At 45.3% G+C, this 20,217-nt stretch overlaps 2 protein-coding genes across 4 annotated transcripts in view; both read right to left on the bottom strand.

Annotated features, from left to right (window-relative positions):
• The window catches only part of MXRA8 (matrix remodeling associated 8), a 27,503-nt gene extending 9,801 nt beyond the window's left edge, over positions 1–17,702 (bottom strand). Inside the window, exons 1-5 of one of the 3 annotated variants that reach the window (XM_071766697.1) lie at positions 17,622–17,702; positions 14,661–14,788; positions 1,931–1,951; positions 823–1,131; positions 173–274 (exon numbers count right to left, since the gene is read on the bottom strand). In XM_071766697.1, coding sequence (XP_071622798.1) covers positions 173–274; positions 823–1,131; positions 1,931–1,951; positions 14,661–14,788; positions 17,622–17,680 — 619 coding nt within the window. In that variant the 5' untranslated portion in view covers positions 17,681–17,702. Of the gene's footprint in view, positions 1–172; positions 275–822; positions 1,132–1,930; positions 1,952–7,335; positions 14,210–14,660; positions 14,789–16,306; positions 16,397–17,621 lie in introns of those variants that run through there. The other 2 variants (XM_071766699.1, XM_071766698.1) reach the window with 2 other exon arrangements.
• Positions 17,680–20,217, bottom strand: AURKAIP1 (aurora kinase A interacting protein 1). Its single transcript, XM_071766702.1, has 4 exons — positions 19,775–20,217; positions 19,602–19,678; positions 18,718–19,157; positions 17,680–17,850 (listed from the first exon to the last, which is right to left on the bottom strand). Exons 2-4 carry the CDS (start codon positions 19,651–19,653, stop codon positions 17,743–17,745), a joined length of 600 nt encoding a protein of 199 aa, XP_071622803.1. The 5' UTR covers positions 19,654–19,678; positions 19,775–20,217; the 3' UTR covers positions 17,680–17,742.

Raw genomic sequence — 20,217 nt, 5'->3', positions numbered from 1 at the left:
CAGCACGGACAGGACCTGTAGCTCATTGGTAATCATTTAATTAGTAATAATTTAACAGGCTCCATGCATTGTTTAGCACACAAGAGAGGTTCATAACACCCAACTGATTAAACTCCAGCTGCCAGACCAGATTCCTTGCAGAAAGGAACCCCAAGTTATCTGCCAGACCTACCTTGCTTGGTGATGATTAGTTGGATTTTCACAGTTTCATATACGTGGCAGTAGTGGTGGTGAAGATTACAAGAGTAAGTGCCTTCATCACTCTCTGCAACATCTGGTACCACAGGGAAAAGAGGGGGAAAGTTGAATGTTCTATACTTAAGAATTACTTAGGTAATTTATACTGTTTCCCAAATGCTTGTATGGATGAAAAAAGGCCTTTTATTAACTTAGTTAAAACCCATCCTTATCATCAGGGTGGGCAAAACAGAGAATCATCTCGCCCCTAACAGAATAATTTGCTCAGTTTATTTGCTCTTTTGTGGAACGTATTTGTACTGACAATGGAAAGAGAAAGGTGATTTAAGTTCAGCCAAGAGCAAGCTATAAAGCTTGGGTTTACAGTTCAGGAACTGAAATACAAAGGTCCACAGGAAGCTCAAGTGACTTTCAGACAATGAGCTGTTACCAATTCTCTTTTAAAATGGGGCAGTTTTAAAGGAAAGTGAAACACTATCACTAGTGCTTCGCTGACCTCATTAGACTGGTATTTTATTTATTTCTAGAATATGCTGTGTAAAATAGACATTTTCACTGAAAAAAAACAAATTAACTCAGTCCTGACTCCTCCATCCTGCAGACAACAGAGGAAGAACTCATTACCTTTGATCACCAAGGAGAAGTTGCCATCTGTAAAGGCATTCTGGGGCATGAATATCCTCCCTTTGTTGTAGGCACTGTAGACACGCTGATCCCCAGCTGAGTACATGTCACACAGCCTCTCCATCTTGCTGTCCCCGTAGTAGCTGCTGTAGACGTCCCAGTGCACCACCCGCTGGCGGTCGTTGAGGCGATCCTGGGTCCAGACCATGCGGTGGCTCCTGCAGGGGAGCAGAGCCTGCGAGCCCAGCGCTGCGCTGATGTTCAGCACTGACACCACCACGCTCTCCGGGTTTGAGGCATCAGCTGGGACTGAGAGACAGGGGTAAAGAAGACAGGACAGAGTTAACAGCTTCATGGACACTAAAGGAGGGCTCAGAGCTGTCCTAGAATCATAGAATAAGAGTGGGTTGGGTTGGAAGGGACATTAAAAATCATCCAAGTTCCAACCACCTTGCCATGGGCAGGGACACCTTCCACTAGACCAGGTTGCTTCAAGCCCCATCCAACCTGACCTTCAACACTTCCAGGAAGGGGCAGACACAAATTCCTTAGACAACCTGTTCCAGCGTCTCACCACCCTCCCTAGAAAGAATTTTTTCCTAATGTCTAACCTAAATCTCTCCTCTTCAAGTGTGAAACCATTTCCCCTTGTCCTTTCACGACACACCCGTGTCAAAAGCCCTACCCCAGCTTTCTTGTAGCCCCTTCAGATAGTGGAAGGTTGCTATAAGGTCACCTCAGAGCTTCCTTTTCTCTAGGCTGAACCCCAACTTCTTTGCCCTGTACTCATAGGGACAGCCCTCTGATCATTTTAGTGGCTCTGAGTCTCTGCATACCTTCCACACAAAATAAAGTAACTTGCAAGACCAAACACAGAGCTCTCCCATGGAAAAATGCAATAGAAAGCCACTTAAAAAACACAGTGAGAGTGATGTCTGTTACCAGGATTGTGGATTTGACCTGTCCTAGACATCCTTCCTAACCCCCAGTTTAATCACGGCTTACAGACACTAGTCCATGGGATGCATGGCTCATGTCCATGATGCAGGGTCCCTCTGGTTTCTTCTCATGCTCACAGAAACAGCCAGATTATAAAAATGTCACTCACCTGAATATAAATCAACAGAACCTGTCGAAAAAGAAGAAAAAAAAAACAAACAAGAAGAATGTTACTGACAACAAAGCAAGAAAAAAACTACAAGCACACTCTTACTCAGTAGCCACCTCCACTGTTATTATCCCATCTATTCCCTCCCTCTGTTAATACTTATTTAATGTGTGTACTGTGGTTAAAGCCCAGAGGACCAAACCTGGGTTGGTCTGTGCTGCAGCAGACACCTAGCATTGTATGTGACTCAACAAAAACTTAAGAGAAAGGTGGATATGCATAGTCTGCATCTGAACCTCATCCAGATCACATCTTTATTTCATGCCATCTACAGTTCAAGACTCCAGAATCAAACCCTGATAGAATTAGGGTGGGATTAATGCATCAAGAGAATTCTGTAACTCTGCAGGATGCTGAGCCTACCTGACAAATGAGGAGTGATGGGACTTGGCTGTTTCACCTCACCCCCTGACACAGGCTGTTGTCAGCACTCTGCTGGGCAAACAGCCCAGTTTTGGGAGCATGTCCCCAGAGTCCCCCTGCTCACATTCCTGCTCTGCTAAGTTAATGCTGGAGTGCTCTGGATGCAACTGCAACCCCCTCAGACCCATGTGACTTAGAACTATGCAGGAAGAACTTTGCAAGAAATCATCTAAGGCTTTTGTCTTTGCACTTCTCTGGTCCAATCCCTCTTGTTTTTTGGGGAGGAGGGGTTTAGGAGGTCTCCTGCCATCATGCTTTGAGAGCATGATTCAGATTCCCAACACAAAGACATCATTCACTCTCTAAACAGTCAAGCCTAAGTGGGTTCCAGAACATCATCAGATGTTTTGTCCTGCTAATGTCATAGGCACAATGTCCTCCAGACAAAGGCTGCATTTTTTTTCAGCCTTGGAATGTATGCATTTTCAAAGAGAATAAATTAACTCCAGGCTGGGGATATTTTAATCACACCCTCGGTGCCTGGGCTGAGATATTTCCTTTCCTTCTCCTACAGGCAAGAGACATCATACACGAGACACTGTAATTCCATCATTTGTTGCTCTCTCCTGATAGGCTACTAAATGCCTGGTGGCAAAATACAACAAGGTGGCAGCCTCTGCTCCTGGAAACCAAGGGCTTAGATTTAGCTCAGGACAGCAAAGGAATGATAAAAAGCTCCTTTACAGCACCAAATCAGCCTTCACCAGGAGAAATCAGTATCATTTGGGACTGGGCAGCCAGGGCTCAGTAAAGCAGCACCCACCTGTATCACAGTGTGACAAAGCCATCCCATGAGTCCAAATTGTTTGTTTGCCCTGTGGCAAGGGAAGAGTTCAGTATCACAAGGTGAGCAGTGTCTGACATTCTGAGGAGCCTGGCTGCACAGCCTGAACATCAGATTGCTTTGGTGCTACAGAAACATCCTCTCCTGGCTCAGCCAGAGGAATGCTTTTCACTTTTCTCCTTTCCTCTTGCAAGTTAATGTAAAAAACACTGAGCCCAAATGCAGCATCATAAAGCTGAAGTCTCCACCTAAGCCTTCCATGCAGCCTCTGCCCAGCAGTCTGCTCCAGCCCTGAACGAACCACCAAACCCCTCATTTTGCATCTATTTGCTGGCCCTGCTAGAAGGAAAGGACCACCCAAGGTCCTGGCTCTCCATCTACCCCACAGGGGTCTTTGCCAGGCTGCTGCAGTCCTGCAGCCAGCTTACCTGCATTTCTCCAGCATGCTTCCAAACACAACTCACTGTAAAACAAGAAAGTGGTGTAGCTGTCTGTAATCTTTTTTATAAGAAAACCTATGTCTCGGGGAGTTTGACAGCTTTCATTTCCTTCCACTGTTAAAGCTTCTGCTGGCAGCTCCTGACAAAGCAGGGCAGAAGAATGATTGCTGACTTGGTAACTAAACTCCACAGTCTGCTCCTGGGTGACCTGGAGATCCTGCTAGGAAAAGGGAAGAGCCTGCTGATACCTTGCCTGCATTTCACCATCCTGCTATTTTGACTTGCCACTCAAAGCTGGATGGCACAGGGTTACAGTGCCTGCACAGAAGGAGGAACTGATGGTTCTGGTCCCCCAGCAATGCTGGAACTCTGCACACATGGCTAAGATTCAAACTTAGTTGAGATGGCTCTAAATGAGATCACTTAGAAATCTAAGGAATCTGGAATGTCTCTGATTTCATGTATGCCTGGAGAAAATGGAATTTAAAACAACCGACCTTCAATAACCTGGACATAGAGCATTAGTTAAAGAAGGATTAAGCTTTTTCTCTTTTCTGTTTCCTCCCACATACAAAAAACCAAGAAGAACAAGAGGACACTTACATGCTCTCCCCCAGCATGTTCTGTCAGACTCAGCACACCTCTCAGACAGATCCCAGAGGTAATCTATTGGTCTCACAATATAGGAAGAGCCTGCAAAAGTATTTCCTAATCCCTTGTAAAAGGCTGAGCCAGCTCTTACTTCTTGAATCCCATGAACTTTTCAAGTAAAGAATTAAGCCACAAAAATCACAGCAAACTAGAAGTAAAAGCCTCAGGCTCTGAAAGACATCTTACATACTCAGAACTCTCTAGACAGTGTCCTTGGAGGAGTTTAGACAGAATCCTGTCCCTTGAGTCTTGCCTGAACCACTTCTCTCCTCCTGGAGACAGCTGCTGGCAGAGGGTCTGCTTCACAGGTAGATGCATGTGCTAATGAAACCACAAAGTTCTTGCTTCATACTGGAGGATGAAAGACTTCCAGAGCAGAAAAGGAAACAGCAAACACCATAAGTGGTAGCCTGAGTGCCAAGAGGCATATGTGCTCCACAGGATGTGACACCACCAGCTCTACCAGCAGTGCTTCTGATGAACTTGGGAAGAACCCACTGGGCACATGAGCTGAACCAATGATCTGAGGCTGACATTCCACTGGTCTGAGTAAGCTCAGTTCATTATTCCTTTGCACACCTTCTCCAGCATCTCCTGGTCTGTCTCAGCCTCTTTTTTTTTTTTTCTTTTAAAAAAGCAAGCACCATCACCTTTACACTGGGGACACAGAGGGATGGCATAGTCCTAGAGAAGGGCCATGTTCTTCACAGAATCTGTGTGTGTCAGCTTCCTTCTTTCTCCCATGAATCCCATTGTCTCTGGAGTGGATTTAATGGTCTCTGTAGAGCTGTTACACAATTATTGCAAAAACAGCAGCCTGTGCTACCAAGCTAATTCCAAATACTTCTAGAGAATGGCAGTGGTCTCCAGGGAACTGACCCAGCCAGTGCCTGAGAGACGATAATGGCTGCTGATGCAGTAACATCAAGGTGACAGCTACACAAGTGAGCTCTGCTCCCTCTTGGTAGCCTTATCTTTTTTTTAAAACAGACCGAGCAGTAACCAGGAATTACATCTGGGCCCATCTCAGAGAGGCAAAGGAGGGACATAATGAGCAATACAGTTCCACCTGGACATCTCCCATTCCTCACCTGCTGGCCTGGGGCTGCAAGACTCAGCTTTTCAGTAAAAGTTGCCTCTCACAAAGCCAACTGATGGCCAAAGTCAGGCTTTGAACTGGGCTTTTATCCAAGTCTCTATGTTTGTTTATTTTAAAAATGCTTCCTGGGACAATCTTCTCAACAGCAGAGCCTTCTGCTTTCAAAACTGATGCCAGGACTGGAGAGCCCTTAATCGCCCACCCAGTCCTAGCAATTCCAGCACCTCTTAGCAGGTAGGAACACGATGGGCAAAAAGCAAGAATGTGCTGCCTCAGCAGAGAGGAAAATCCCTTCTGTCTGTACAAGAAACCAATCGACACCTCAGGCACTGCACAGTGAGGAACCCTCAAAGATCTGCCTCAGCTTTCTCACAGACAGTTCAGATGTTAGCTCAGCTTTATAAACCCCGCTCTGCTTTGTGTTGGCTCTAGGCCCACAAAATAGTTTGCACAGCCATTCCAAACACAGGCTATTCCTCCCTGCAAGACATTAACACTTGAGGGTGTGGTTCCTCTCCAGAAGAGATCATCTCAGCAAACATGGAACAGATTTCTTCCCTTCTCCTCCTCACTGGTTAGGTTACAACCTGAGTTGTGCGGGGACAGCAAGACTCAACCATCAGGGCTGCCTGGAACATTTTCTCTCTCTAAAATACACTGGAAGAGAGTCTGTCAGAGACCATCCTTTGGTGGGACATGGAGCTTCCCCACTGCTCCCTAGCAGCCCAACCTGCTATTCCTGCCCTGGGTGCCCTGGCAACATGCTAAACCCCACTGGGGAGTAATTGGACTGCCTGATGCTTCTGAAACACAGTAAGTGGCCTCTCCACCTTCTCCACAGGCTTAACCCACCCCTCAAATTAGTTTTCTGAGCCACTTTAACCCTTCTGTCCCTATGACTGATCTCATAGGCTGCCAATTCCCAAGCTTTGCCTTGAGGTATTGGAAAACTGGGGATGCTGTGGTGACATGGCAACTAGACTAATTAGGGACCAAACAGAGCTCTTCAGCTTACACCCTCCACTTACTGAGGAATTTGGAGAGGCTCAGGTGACAAGTCACAGCCTTTCACTAATAGGGCTGCAAAGAGCAGGGGGGTCACCAGTCCCCCAAAAGCTTGTGCTCCTCCCTGCTGCTGTCAGCACCCTGAATGCAGCCTCTCCATGCTGTTCTCAGAGCTTTAATTGGTGTTTTGATCAGAGGTGCCTTCCTTAGAGCCCAAAATGTTACAACTATGGATTTGCTGGGGGTTTGCATTTAATCCTCCAATTTTCTCCTGCCATCCAAGCTTTACCAGGGTTTTCCTGTTGAGCTTGGAGGCAGGCTCTGAGAGCCCTCAATCTGCTTTCAGCTCAGACAGAAAACTGATTAAGGAAAAGGCACAAACTATTCTGTTATTGTAAGCTCATCAGACCTGTGCTCATCCCTTTCTTGCACCTTACCCAAAAGTGGATTCCTATGTCTCTCTCTTTATGCTGACAAGACAAAAAAAAAACCAACCCGCCACTTTAATTTTTTCCTCCATCCTGAACACACACACACACACACACACACACACTGCAGCTGCTTCTGCCTCTTCAAAAGTATAAAGTAACTTTGGCTTGTGTAAATATAACCATGCAAGCTTTACTGAACTCACACTAAAGCTTATTACTTTTGAATTTGCTGATCAAGATTACTGATATGAAAAAGAGAGATCACACAAACATGCTGAATGGAGTACAGCTTAAACAACCTCAGACATTTCTCTATTCTTTCCCCTTTCCTCTCCCCAAAGAAGGAGAAATCCATCATTCCCACCCCTCACAAACAAAAGCACAGCTAACTTAGGCATCTGAACAAATGCTTTACAAAGCTAACAGTTCAAAATCTTCAGCTAACTCCAGCCCCGTCCTCTGCAGCTGAAATAAAAACAAGTTAACATCATGCCAACCAGATGAGAGCTTACTTTGCTGAAGCAAAATCTGCCACAGAAGGAGTTTTGCTAGTTGCTTCATTTCTTCAGCTTCTCTGTTTTCCTCTCTTGAAAAACAAGTTGACGACTTTTTTTTAAATTTTTTTTTTTTTTTTTTTTTTTTTTTTTTTTTTTTTTGGTAACTGGGAAACACTATGACCTCATCAATTTACATCCAGAAAGCTGTGGACAGCAGCTCATACTCTGCAGAATTACTCCACCTACAACTTCCAATTCCCCACCTCCCCACTCGGCTCTCCCCCTACACTCACACTCCACCTCCTTCCTTTCCCTAACACTTTCTGCACAAGTACTACTAACACCCACTCTTTTCTTTCCCCTCCCTCTGGGACCTTCTGATCTGCCCCTGACTTTGATGTAAAAGTTGGTCCCACACGGCTCTGGGATAGTCAAACAATCTTTCTCCCTCCCCCTAGGGATGGAACTAATTTTTCTTGTGCTTTACTTGATCCAGCTGTTCCTTCCTTTGTTTGACACTCATCCAGCTGTCTGTCTGCTTGAGACCGGATTTATTCTGTTGCCTTCAGTGGTTTTTTGATCTTTGTCTCCTCATATGGTTTTACTTCAAGCTCAAGTCTCAGAAGACAACCTAGAAAACAATATTGACTCTGTCCTGTGATTTGTAAGCAAGAGCTTAATAGCAGCTATCATAGCAAAAGGGTAATAATGACAAAGACTGAGTCTGTGGGAGCTTGGGCAATGGAGGCAGAAGAGTCTCAAATGCACCTAAAAGCCCCAGTGGGGGGAACAGGTTTTTTTGTCACAGAGCCCAGGACATGGAAAGCTGGGTCAGATTTAGAGCTTGTACTTTCAGCCCTTCCTACAAGAGCTGAAGTGGGCTGGAGTTACTTGACTGGCACCAAGACAAACAACACCCTTCAGTAACCATAACCACAGCAGACCTGATGTGCTGCTGCTGCTGTTCCCCTCCTCCTGTACTCCCAAGATAAAAACAGCCCTGACAGCAGCACCACTACAGACACAGAACAGTGTCAAGCAACGCTGAATTTGCATCACTCTTTGCTCAAGGAAAGGTGGTAAATTACATTAACCACTTCCTAAAGCCTGTAGGGATGTATTGAACTGGGTTTACATAACCCACAAGGATTAGAAGTATTAACCCAGTCAGATACTGAAAACAATCAGTGACAAACAGCAGAGAAAGAAGCAGTAAATTCTTTAACTCCAAACCCTGCTTCAGGAAAGAAACCCCAGAGCTTTCATGTACACACACTCACAGACAGGGAAAGCTCCCATAGCTTTAGCTTGCCTTTGCAGACCAGAGGCACCACGTTTTTCAGTTTAAGGGATTACTTCTTAAAATGCTGCAGGATACTCAGAGAGGACAGACTCCTTAAAATCACAGGGCTGTCCAAAACGGATCCAGATAACTGCTGTTTTTTCTCTAGCAAAAAGCCCTAAAATCATCTTCAGATAAGAACCTCACAACTTTTCACTGCAGACTTGAACTCTATCCTTCATGTTCAGTGGGGCACTTCGTGGGTAATCAGTCACCAACAGCCCAAGTTCCCACACTCCTCAGCTGAGCCATGTCAACAGCCTGAATCTTCCCATGTCCAGTCTGACTGTAACCCTGTTGCATAAACACAGGCTTGTCTTTGCTTGCTATTTGCATTAGTCCAACCCCCAGCAAGGGCTCCTGCCCCACTACTTCCCTGAGTTGAAAACCTCTGTGCTGCTGCCAGATTCTCAGGCATCACAAGGACAGTGCTGACCCACAGCTGCTGAGGTGCTGGCCAGAAGTCCAGTGGAAGAAGGAGCCTTTCTTGTTGTCTCTGTCAGGCCAGGGAGCCAGATGAAAAGCTCCAATCTGAGAGTCTTTTCTTGAGCTGCCTCATCCGAGTCTGGAAAATTTTTGGCTGTTTGGCTACTTCCCATTGCACAGACAGCAAACAGAGCACCCTCTCCTTCCCTTGGATTTTTTCAGCCACAGCAGAACCTTTTAGGTTGCAGTTCCAAGGTTGCTTTTGCACCTTTCTGCCTCCTAACTTTGGCACTGTAGAGGTTACTGGCTGTTTCATGCATGACTTCTGGGGTGGATGCAGATTGCTGTGGTTGCTGCAGTCATGAATTGGCTATTTCCTGACTGACAGAAGCCAAGTTCAGGCTGAACGCACTGAAGCCTCCTAAAGAAAAGCACTCACTGGAAGGAAAGAGCAGCAGTTTCTCTGGGGTTCACAAGAGGAGGAAAGGGACAGAGGAGGCTATTTCAAAGATCTTTGTCTTCTCCTCAACATTTAATTCTGCAGTCTCCAGTCAGCTCTGTCTTCCTAGAGCTCTGCTAGTCCAAGGGAATGCTGGAAGGGCAGCTCTGTCAACACTTTGCTCCATCAGGAGCTGAACTTTTAACCAGCTTCTCCATGAAGCTGCCTGAGCTGTGTTCCTGAGCTTCTCTCCTTCTTCACTCCCTGAGGCATTAATTTTGGGTATTGATTCTCAAAACAAGCAGCATCCCCCAGCTGCCCACTGTGGCATACACAGCTGCATACTCTGGCCACACACCCTGTCCAAAGAAACCAACTTCATCCATGCAAAGGAAAGGAAAGGAACGGAACCTTCCAGCACCCATACAAGTGTTTTTTTTGTTGTTTCCTGAATCTCTGCACCTGCTAGCTTCATCACAGATCAGGCCAGCAGGGTGAAGAAAGGCTCCCATGCCTCCAGAGTCACTCCTGTTTCAGATGTGATATGAAATAGATATGAAATACCTATTTCAGATATAAAATGCTGATGACTCAGCTGGAAAAAAAGCCCTGACAGGGAAGGTGCAGGGATCACAAGATTAATTAGCTTGTGGGAGACAATAGTGGGCTACCTGTGTCTGCCAAGAAGTTTTCTCTTCCTGATCTCTTCCATTTTAACATTTTTGTTTTCCATACCTGCAGGCTTCACTGCAAGCCCTCCCAATAAATCTGAATTGAAGACCAACAGCCTAGAAAAACTGAGCAACTATCAGACTGGGAAGAAGGTCAGATGCCAAGAGGTACCCTCCATCCTTTTATTGCAATTTTCAGAACCACAAACCCTGGGAAACAAAAGTGCCCACTTCCTCCCTGTTTTCCCAGCTACAAATAGATGTAGAGTATTAAAAAGGAATCCATAATTAATTGTCTGTTGATACAAAGACAAATTACAGTAGAAGGCTTCATGTTCAGGATTTGCTAACACTATACATATTACCAACAACTTCTTCAGATCTTTAAATACAGGATCCAGAGTACTCTGCTGTGATCAAAAGAAAGAAGAAAATATATACTCATGAGCTGAAACAAGGGTAATTCCTAGTCTGGTGTGAGTAGGGGGAGCCTTCAGAGCTGCCTGCTGATGGAAAAGAGCAATCTAACATAGAACCATGGAAATTACCAGAAGGTGTGCATTTCCTGGGAGGCTCCATTTGGTTGCAAAGCTTTTCTCACTAAACCAAATCTTTCAGCTGCAATGAATCCCATAGGCAAGCCTGAAATAATCCAACTTGCAGCAAGAGTTGTGAAGTTAAAGGACAAAACTGAAACCCAACCACAATAACAGGGCTGTCAAGTGCAGCCTGTCATTATTCCAGTGATGTAACAAGCTGTACATCTCTCACAGCACCAACATTACAATGTTTGTTCCCTAGCCATAAATCTGAAGCCCCTGATTTGCCTTCCCTGTAGAGAGTGTTCAGAATGACAATTTGAGAGTCTGGTCAGATGTTTTTCTGCTTTCTTTTATTTCACTGCAGTCCACTGTGATCACTAGTCTGTGATGTAGTCACCAAACCAGCAGCTAAGGCAGATACACACATCCAGTGCACGAGAGATCTGTGACACCCTTTCTGCTGGGTCTGGATAAAACAAAATCACAGCAACAGTTGATAATGCCCCTGGGAAAACCTGTTGCCAGCAAAGAGAAAGGTGAGTACCATAAACCCACCCCATAGTGGCAGTCACTGCAAAGGCCTAAGCTGTGCTATGCCCAAGCACTCCTGAAGCAAAATGTTGCCCAGAACAGTGTTATCTGAGGACTGTTCTATGCAGGCAATTCCTTAAGTTCTTCCTGTCTTGGATCTCCAGCTGGGAAGTCCCACTTCCCTCTGTGCCAAAGGCACTGGAGCATAATCAATGTCCAGGTATGCAAGATATTTAATTAGATGGAATCTCAAGAGGCTTTTGATCTTTTGATAATGCACTGAGCTTTGCAGTTTGCCTTGCAGAGATTTGGAAATGCTCAAATGAGGAGCTCAGCTGCAGCATCCAAGCAGATTGCTCTCTATCTGATGCAATATGTGTGAGCTTAGATGTTCTTTCAGCACTACTGCCCTGGTAACAGGTCACTGAGCTCTGCATCTTTTGCTGTAAGGCATTTCTGCAGCTCAGTGGGTCCTGTCATCCAGCATCTTTGGATGGCACTATATTTAAATATCCCCTTTTGTTGCAAAGCTTCAGATTCCTGGGATTCATCTCAAAACCATTAGTAGAAACCAGTTGCAAAAACAGAGAAATTGCCCAGGAAACCAACACAGTTTTGGTGTTGTTGTTTTTGTTTTTTTCCCTGCACTAAAGCCTGAAGATTATTTTTCCAATATAAAAATGCATTTTAGCAATTGTTCCACAACATGAAATCCAAAAAGTGGGTTTAGCATGGGAGAAAAGCTAAATGGATTTATGTGCCCCGTAAATCACCAGAAGCAGATACAAGGTATAAATCAGCAAGATCATACTACCATGGACCTATGTCTGTTTAAACCTTCTAAGAATCTTCCTGATAAAACCTTATGTTCCACAAATACCCATCAGATCATTAGTCCCAGCACTAGAGCTCTGTAAGGAATGGTTTGGTTACCCCTTTCATTAGAAGAAAAGAGAATGTGGAGTCTCATTCCCATGGAAGCTGTGGTTCTTCACTTTTTGAAATCCATGCTGAAACCACTGAGCTCCCCTCCAGGGGTTGGACTTTTAGTACTGGTCCAGTTTAGCAGCTGGTAAACAGCTCTGAGGGTTCAAAGGAAATGACTGAGAGATCAAATCAGCACTTTGAACACTTACTCAGCCAGTGTGTTTCTGTTAAGAAATGTGAGAGAAAGCAGAGGCTAAGAACCATGACCTTCCACTTGGCCATTACTCATCCTACTCATCCACTTTCTAAATTCCAGAAAAAAAGGCACCAGCCAGACCTGGGTCCCATCTGTCAGCTCAGCAACACTTGGTACCTTTTCATTCCAGATCCCCAGGCAGTTTACATGGCAGCTGTTAACCAAGGACAGGAGGTTCTGAGGAAGCAAGGGCAGAACTAACTGGACCAAGGGCCACCAAAGAACAGTGTCCAGAAATCCCACATCACACCACAGTCCTGGCTGACCACCAACACAGCACAACCAGAATCTCACTCCTTGCATTCTCACCACAGGCAGAATGACAAACTAGCAAATTCTCTGGCTGTACAGTTGACTCTTCATGGTGGGACACACATCCACACGAGGCTGGGCAGCAGCACAGGAGCTACAGCACTTCCAGGCCCTGAATGCAGGAGACATCACCAAGAAGCCCTGTGCTGCTGCTCTCCTTTATCAGAGACAAAAACATCACCCAGGTCTGAACCTAAAAGTACTCTGAAGGAGGAAGAAGATTCAGATATACTTAATCAGGCTTTGATGCCATAATTGGTACTGCCTAACTCCATCCTTCTGGTCCTCACATGCCAGGACAAAGCAGTGATCACCCACTAACAGCACCGACTTGGTGCCAGTGGAGAGGGTGAAGCAGAGAGCCTCTCCCAGAGCAGTTCTCCAGCAATCTCACACAGGCAGCACTAGGTCAGGTTTCTCCAGCACATGAAAAGCCTCAGCTACAAGCACACAGCACTTTATTTCTGTGAAGAACCAAAAAGTTCTGAGGGTACTCCTGTAGCAGAAATTTAGCTAAGAGATTACATTCTGTGTCCCCTTTCTGACCACCAGCATTGTGCCTCAGACCAGATGTTTCAGCCCTTCTGTACATTGGAAGTGTTCTGGTACTCTGAGCTTTAGAAGGGAAACTCCATTCCTTACAATAATTGCAGCCCATCTGTTGCATCCACCTAAAATAATTAAGCAGTAGGATTCCAGGCACAACATCTTATTTTGAGATCAGAAATGACTGGGAAAGAGTGGGAAAATTAATAGGTTGGCTCTGAAAAGGGTGCTCAAAGGCTGCCTCTCAGAGTTTTATTACTTACCTCAGGTTTGCAGGCCATTTAAAATAAAAATACTCCAGCTAAAAGGAGATTGCTTTTCATAATGCAATATAATCCTTCTGCTCTATTTAGACACACAAACCTGGGCCCTGGCCAACTTCTAAGGGTAGTCCACACAAATTGTGTATCTAGATCAATCCAAGAGGACTTTGGCAACCAGAACTTTCACTGAAGAAAAAAACAAAAGGGTGCTGCTTGCTTTGCCTCTTTAGAAATCAAGTGTTCTGTTTCTGCATATAAACAAGCTTCTGGCTTGAAGCAGCACTGCTCCTTCTACCCAGAGATCTGAGTACAATACTGCAGCACTAAACTGAACTTTCTACCACCCTTCTGAGAAGAAAAAGATCTTTACTTCCTTTAAGAAAATAAAAATACACTTTTTTAGTATCTTGCCAAATATAATGGAAGAAACATGTCAGAGCTCAAAGATGACAGCTCTTATTTTATGGTATCCTGGATAATAGCCATCCCAGTGGGGTAACATTGAACCTTGCAGTGTTTCTGGTCTCTAAGGATTTCTTACTCTGATAACCATCACTGCTATCCCTTCCCAGCCTCTTCTGGACAGTAACTGAAACAATGGGAAAGGCCAGGGAAGACAACTCAAGGCCTGCTGAGCCTGGGTGACCAGTCACAGACCCTACCTCCAGGAGGTACCTGCTGATTCTGCTGCTGACCAGACTCCAGCTGGCTGCTCCCCAAGGAACTGTCTCAGTGCTGACAGCAGCAAAACCCCTTTGTCAGGAGAGGAAACAGCTCTGACTCAAAAGCACTCAAGAAATCCAAGGAGCTGGTGAGTAATACGGTGCCGTTTATAAACAGTCACATTGCTGACTGGAACTGCTGCTGTTTCTTCTACCTCTAATTTAACCAGCTCCTTGTTAGCTGGTGATAAAGCTCAGCCAGAAGCATCCTGCCATGAACTTTTCATTCCCTTGAAAGAAACTTGTGAACTGGCTGGAACCAACTGCTGTTGGTTGGACCAGAGGATCCTGTAGGTTCCTTCCAACCTGGCATTTTACGATTCTGTGAAATTTGGTAAATTCCAAGCTATTTGGGTTTTTTACCTTGTGTGCAGGCTCCTTGCTCAAAACTCCACATCCTTGTCTTAACACCAAGCACTCTGCAGCTGATTCTGGGACTCTCAAGTGCCTGCAGCTGCTGAGGCTCCAGGGGTGTTAAGTCTTCTCCAGACCTATACATACAAAAAGCAATGGCACTAGCTCAGCATGCGACCTGTCTGATCAGCACCCAGTCTTGGTAAAAAAGACCTACATTTTGATCAATATTACATGTTATTCTTCTGCTTTAAGCAAAATTTTAGTCCCAATTTCTAAGGAAATAAGGTACACTCAGTTATAGAATCCCACTGTCTGTGAGCCTCCTTCTTTTTGATATTTTGAAGATAGCCAATTTCAGCTATATTCAAGAGCACTGGACTTTATAGTTCTTACACGTTTTGTAACTAGCATAACAAAGGAAAGAGGCACCAGTGCCCACACAGTGAGCAAGACTGAAAAATTCAGTCTTATTTCAGGGAATTGAAGCAAGAGTGACATATCAGATGTCATCCTCGATTCTCTGACTCAGAGAACTCCTTGTTTTAATTTTGTTCTTCTCTCTTTCAGGGAAAGTCAAGGAGGAATGGATACCTTCGTGGGAAAGCCAGCACACTCTGCTTAAAGCAAGCTTGGGTGTCTGCAAGAGCTTCAGTTAGTGATTTTTGTTAATACCTTTATTTATTTATTTTAAAACCAGTAGGAAAAACAAAACCCACTTTTCAAAACCATTGCAGTTCTACAAATGCAATACCCCAGGTAAAGAACAGCCTGCTGTTATTTTTGAAGGGTAACCAAGCAGGCTCAGCCCAAGCAAACCCAACCCAGGATGTTTTCACAGTCAGAAATGAAATGCCAGTAGGAGAACAGCATGAATGGTGAAAAGAAAAGATGTCATTTTGGTTATCCACAGGTGCTGTCTGTGAGATCAGCAAGATCACTCCAGCCAGATTTTCAGCTCCTGTAAACAAGCAGGGTTATTACCTTTGGAATACAGGGAGGAAGGTTCACACCCACTGAAGCAGAGCTGGCTTCATCATGTGAGGAACAAGTCAGAGCTCCTGAAGCCAAGGTACATACCCCCACCTATCCTAGGTAACATTTTGACATCTTGTGTCCCATTTCATATGGGTATGAGCCCACCAGAGGAAAGGTGCACTTTGTTTCTGCTCAGGAACTCATGGTAGTCAGGTAACAGGAGGCACAATACAATGGTTTGTACACCAGAAGCTCATAAACATTCCCTGGCATGAGCTGACATACACTGCTAAGACTGGGCTTGAGTTTGCTAATGGAAGAAAGAACAGTAGCTTTCACAATACAGCTACATAATTAATTTGAAACAAGCCAAAACTACAGCAATTAGCAAGAAGCCTGCTCCTGTGGAGAACTGGAGCAAATGGCTGCCACAGAGTAAAAATCTCTTCCACAGACTCCAGACCATCAGAAGTGCTAGTTTTCTGCTGTTTGTGTATGAAAAGGCCAAACCAAATTGCTAAACCACTGAAATTTACACTTTAAACGTTTCTACTTTCACCCATCTGGGGTTTAATCCTCATTACCAAAAGGCCCAACTTTTTTTTTATTTTTCCATCACAGCTACAGATGCTCATACACCTTTCCTAAGTGTGCAGGTACATTGTTGGTACACACACCTTTTGCAGAGGAACAGCAACTCAGTGAAGCTTTGTGAGTACTCTTGCTCCCCCTACAGAAAAACGGATGCAGCTTTCATCTGCTTCTCCCTGTTCAGCAAAGTGAGAGAGTTTAAAGTTGCATTTTGTGGGCAAGAGAGTTAAAGGAAGTTGCTACAACCCTGGTATCAACTGATCAGTGCCACCTATCAGTCTTTGCAGGATCTGCCACAGAGAAAATAAAAACCCTGAGGTGTGCTTTGAGGTACTTGAGCAAAAAGAAACAGAGCATTTGTATGACTCAGACTCAGGAACTGCCTGGGATGGCTGACAGACACAAATTACACAGGAGTTCCAGACTTCCATACCTGGTTGTGTAATTATGCTTAATGGATGTGACAGTAATGACTCCTCTTGGCAGACCATGATTTGGGCTATTACTGACAGAGCACAGCATTTAATAAGCTATTTTCCTGCCTGGAGACCTGCAATTCCCCACACAGGTACCCTAATACAACCTGCTCCTTGCCATAATATAAGAGTTCACTTGCACTGAACCATCACAAGTTTCTGAGTAATTATGCTTTGCAACTCCCACTACTGCAATCAATTTTCTTTCCCAGTTACTATCCCAATGTAAAGAGAGCAAGGTGGTGGTGCTGAGCCAGAAAAAAGGCATACAGATGGTCCCTGCCTGCACCACCCCAGCAGAGATGAGTACAACAGGCAAGGTTGTGATCTACAGCTCCACCAGAATGCTCCTCAAGAGCAAGAGAGGTTTCATGTCAAACCAGGGACAGATAAGACCAACCTAAGCCTTAGTGGATAAAAATGGGTAACATACCCTTGGGCAGTTTGGAGATTCAGAGATTACACCAGAGAATGAAGATGCAAGTTACTGCAGTAAGTAAAACAAAACACAAATCAAGGAAGAATAAACCTCAAAACTGAAATCAGAGGTGCAGCACTGTGAGCAGTGCATTTCTGCTGCCTTTTATAAAGGTTTTAGCTACATGTAGTTCCAAAGTTGCCTACTGTTAACATACAGTTTGGAAAAAAACCCACAAACCTACAGAACTGTGCTAAGCACATGACTCTCTGTGACCTCAACACAGCTCTCAGGATGCAAACAGTTCCCCAGCAGGCTTAATCACTTTTTAATTATGGGCGTAGCCTTTCCTTAAAATACCACCACAGAGCTCCAGTTAACTTTCACATTAGTAACCAAGGAGTTTCCGGGGCTTTGAGTTTATTGCCATCTAGCGACAAGAGCAACACAAGACCAGGTTCCCTGGGACACATTTCTTGTCCTCCCTGCAGCCAGACCCAACTGTACCTTGCAGCAAGGAGCTCCTTGCTTTGTTTCATCACACTCAGAAAAAGGTTGAAAGTCATCCGTGTACTTCATGATTTTTTTTTTAATTATAATCACGAGTTAAATCTCATTACAAGTGTTTTCATCGCTTGGAACTTTTCAGAAATATCTTGGGTGTTTGCCATCCTGCAGGAGGACTTTTCAAACCAGCTCTTTTCCAGATGCGCTCCAAATCTTTCTCAAATTTTATCTAAAACAGAAGAAAAAAGAAATAAAGGCAAAAACCTGGAAATGTAGCTCAGAAGCAACACGAGCATTCAGCGACCTCCTGTGTGTCACAAGGAGAATCTGGGTATAGCACACACAAAACTAATAAAATAGTTAAGCTTTACTGCAGAAAAATGCATTAAAATAAACAAGGATCTCAGTGGCTGTTTTAGAAGTTCTGTGCAAGGAAAACTGAGAAGACATAAACTAGAAGTGGAAGACAATTAAGACAATTTCTCATCAGAAAGCCCTCAACATGGCTTCCTCCAAATCAATAATTAGAATTAACCCAAATTTGCATCTGGGTGGGGTGAAACTAACAGAGAATGAGCTGAGCTGTCAGAGCACACTGAGTCCTGAAAGGCAGCCTTGGATGAGCACCTACAGCCTGCATCAAGCCTGTGTCTTCCCTCACCCCTCCTGAAAAAGGGAAGCAAAAGGTTCTGTATAGAAAAAGACAACAGGAAGCAACTGGGGATGTTGGCAAGACAGGAAAATAAATGAAAATTAAAGCAGTCTCCCTGATAAAAAGCAGACACATGAACTGACCTTTCACACAAACACTGAAATTCTTCCCCATCAGCAGCATATTTTATGTTACTGTCATGCAAGAAATTGCACCCAGCAACTACCACACCTCTGTGTTTGTAACCACAGAAACAGACCCCATGACCAGTCAAACCAAACACAAAAAGCCATTCTACCAATAAATCCTGAATTCATGGTGGCTCTCCAAACTCCTGCCATTTTCCCCCAGGTTAATTCCACCTGAGAACACCATCCTCTACCAGAGCAGAGGCCACTTGGAGAAAAGTGGCTACTTTGATGCCACGGAGCTCCCTGAGCTCACCTGACGCCTCTTCTTGCGCCCTTCCTTTATCCTCCTCCTCACAAACTTCCTCCTCTTCAGCAGCTTTTTGAACTTGTGCCGGTTCATCTTCCTCCTGCGGATCTGCAGAACGTTCTTGCACTGCAGTTTGTTGCTCAGGGCTCCTCCTCCCTCCTCCACATCACCTCCCTCCTCCGAGGGGGGGCAGTCATACCTCAGCTGAGGCTCCTCACCCGCTCCCTCCTGAGCATCACGAATTTCTGCTTTAGGCAGGAAATATCTTACAGTCAGCCAGCTTTCCAAAGGACTGATGGAGAGTTTTCTGGGGATCAGCAGCTCCTCCAGTTCAGGGTCCAGAGCACTCCAGTTCAGAGGCTGGGCTCCACTCTTGTTGGGTGGCTGTGTGCTGTAGTGCACAGATGCAGAAGGAGAGGAAGACACTGCCCGGGGGAAGAGGTGGCCTTGGAGAAGAAAAGAATTCCACTGAAGAGGCAGAAATTTCAACCAATATCTAAAGAAAAACCCTTGACCAGAACCTGATAACTGCAGCATGAATAATCTACTAAAGGAAGCTGCTTACAGAAACAGCACAAAAGCAAGGAAGTACTTTTCAAATGGACTGCCCTGCTAAAATGAGACTATTTTCTGTGTAAACTCTGTAAGTTCAGCTTGGAATGGACAGGACCTGCTGGCTGTCTGAAGCCTTTCTGCTGCCAAGGAGTCTCCTTATAAGCTTAAAAAGAGATCAAAACGGAGCAACAAGATAGATCAGGTCCATAAGAACGTTCCACAACCACTCGAACAACAGCCTCACCACTCCCGGCACTGCTTGCCAGAAATCTCCAGGAGCCTAATTACCCCCAAGAAAAACAAACACAAAACCAGGTCACGTAACAGCTGTTTACCTGCAACACGTGAAGCCCTCAGCAAGCGGGCAGCCAGCTGTGGTATTAACATTGTTTCCTTTTGCTCGTTAAAATGACTGTTAAAATGAGAAAATTTATTCAATGACACAAACATGCTTTTAGACCTTAAAAAATAAACACAACCACCTTTTAGATTTAACCCAAATACCCACAGGATGACACTCTAAGCACCCTCCTACTTCACCAAGGTGCTGTAGGATGTTGTGGAAGGGCCTGGCCTACAGGCACCGCCGCAGCCGACTTGAAGAGGTGATTATTAATAAAGCTTCGGGCGTTCCAGGTTTAAAAATAAGGTAACTTCAGCCGGCACTCGCCTGCCCAGCTCCGCGCCGAGCCGTGGCTCCCACAGCAGAAACCGGAGCGCTCAAGAGGCGCCCGCGGCCCTCAGGCCCTGAGGAGCAGCCGCGCGGCCGTAACCACCGCTTCCCGACGGGGCTCGGCCCGCAGCGCACAGCAGGGAGGTGCGGGCAGCCTCCCTCTCGGCAGCCAGGACACCAAACCCCGCCACAGCCCCTCACTCCCCAGAACCAGCCCGCACGGACAGACCGAACCCCCCCTGCCCGGGCCGGCACCCGCCCGCCATCACTCACCGGCC

This window comes from Heliangelus exortis, chromosome 23 (genome assembly GCF_036169615.1).
Source record: "Heliangelus exortis chromosome 23, bHelExo1.hap1, whole genome shotgun sequence".
Classification (NCBI taxonomy): domain Eukaryota; kingdom Metazoa; phylum Chordata; class Aves; order Apodiformes; family Trochilidae; genus Heliangelus; species Heliangelus exortis.
This window is presented reverse-complemented; position numbering and strand designations above follow the sequence as displayed.

Excerpts from the sequence above, each read along its gene's own strand:
- AURKAIP1 (XM_071766702.1), bottom strand. The coding sequence starts at position 19,653 with ATGTTAATACCACAGCTGGCTGCCCGCTTGCTGAGGGCTTCACGTGTT. Across the intron at positions 19,158-19,601 it reads GAGGGCTTCACGTGTTGCAG|GCCACCTCTTCCCCCGGGCA; the intron begins GTAAACAGCTGT and ends TTCTTCTCCAAG. Across the intron at positions 17,851-18,717 it reads GGCGCAAGAAGAGGCGTCAG|ATAAAATTTGAGAAAGATTT; the intron begins GTGAGCTCAGGG and ends CTTCTGTTTTAG.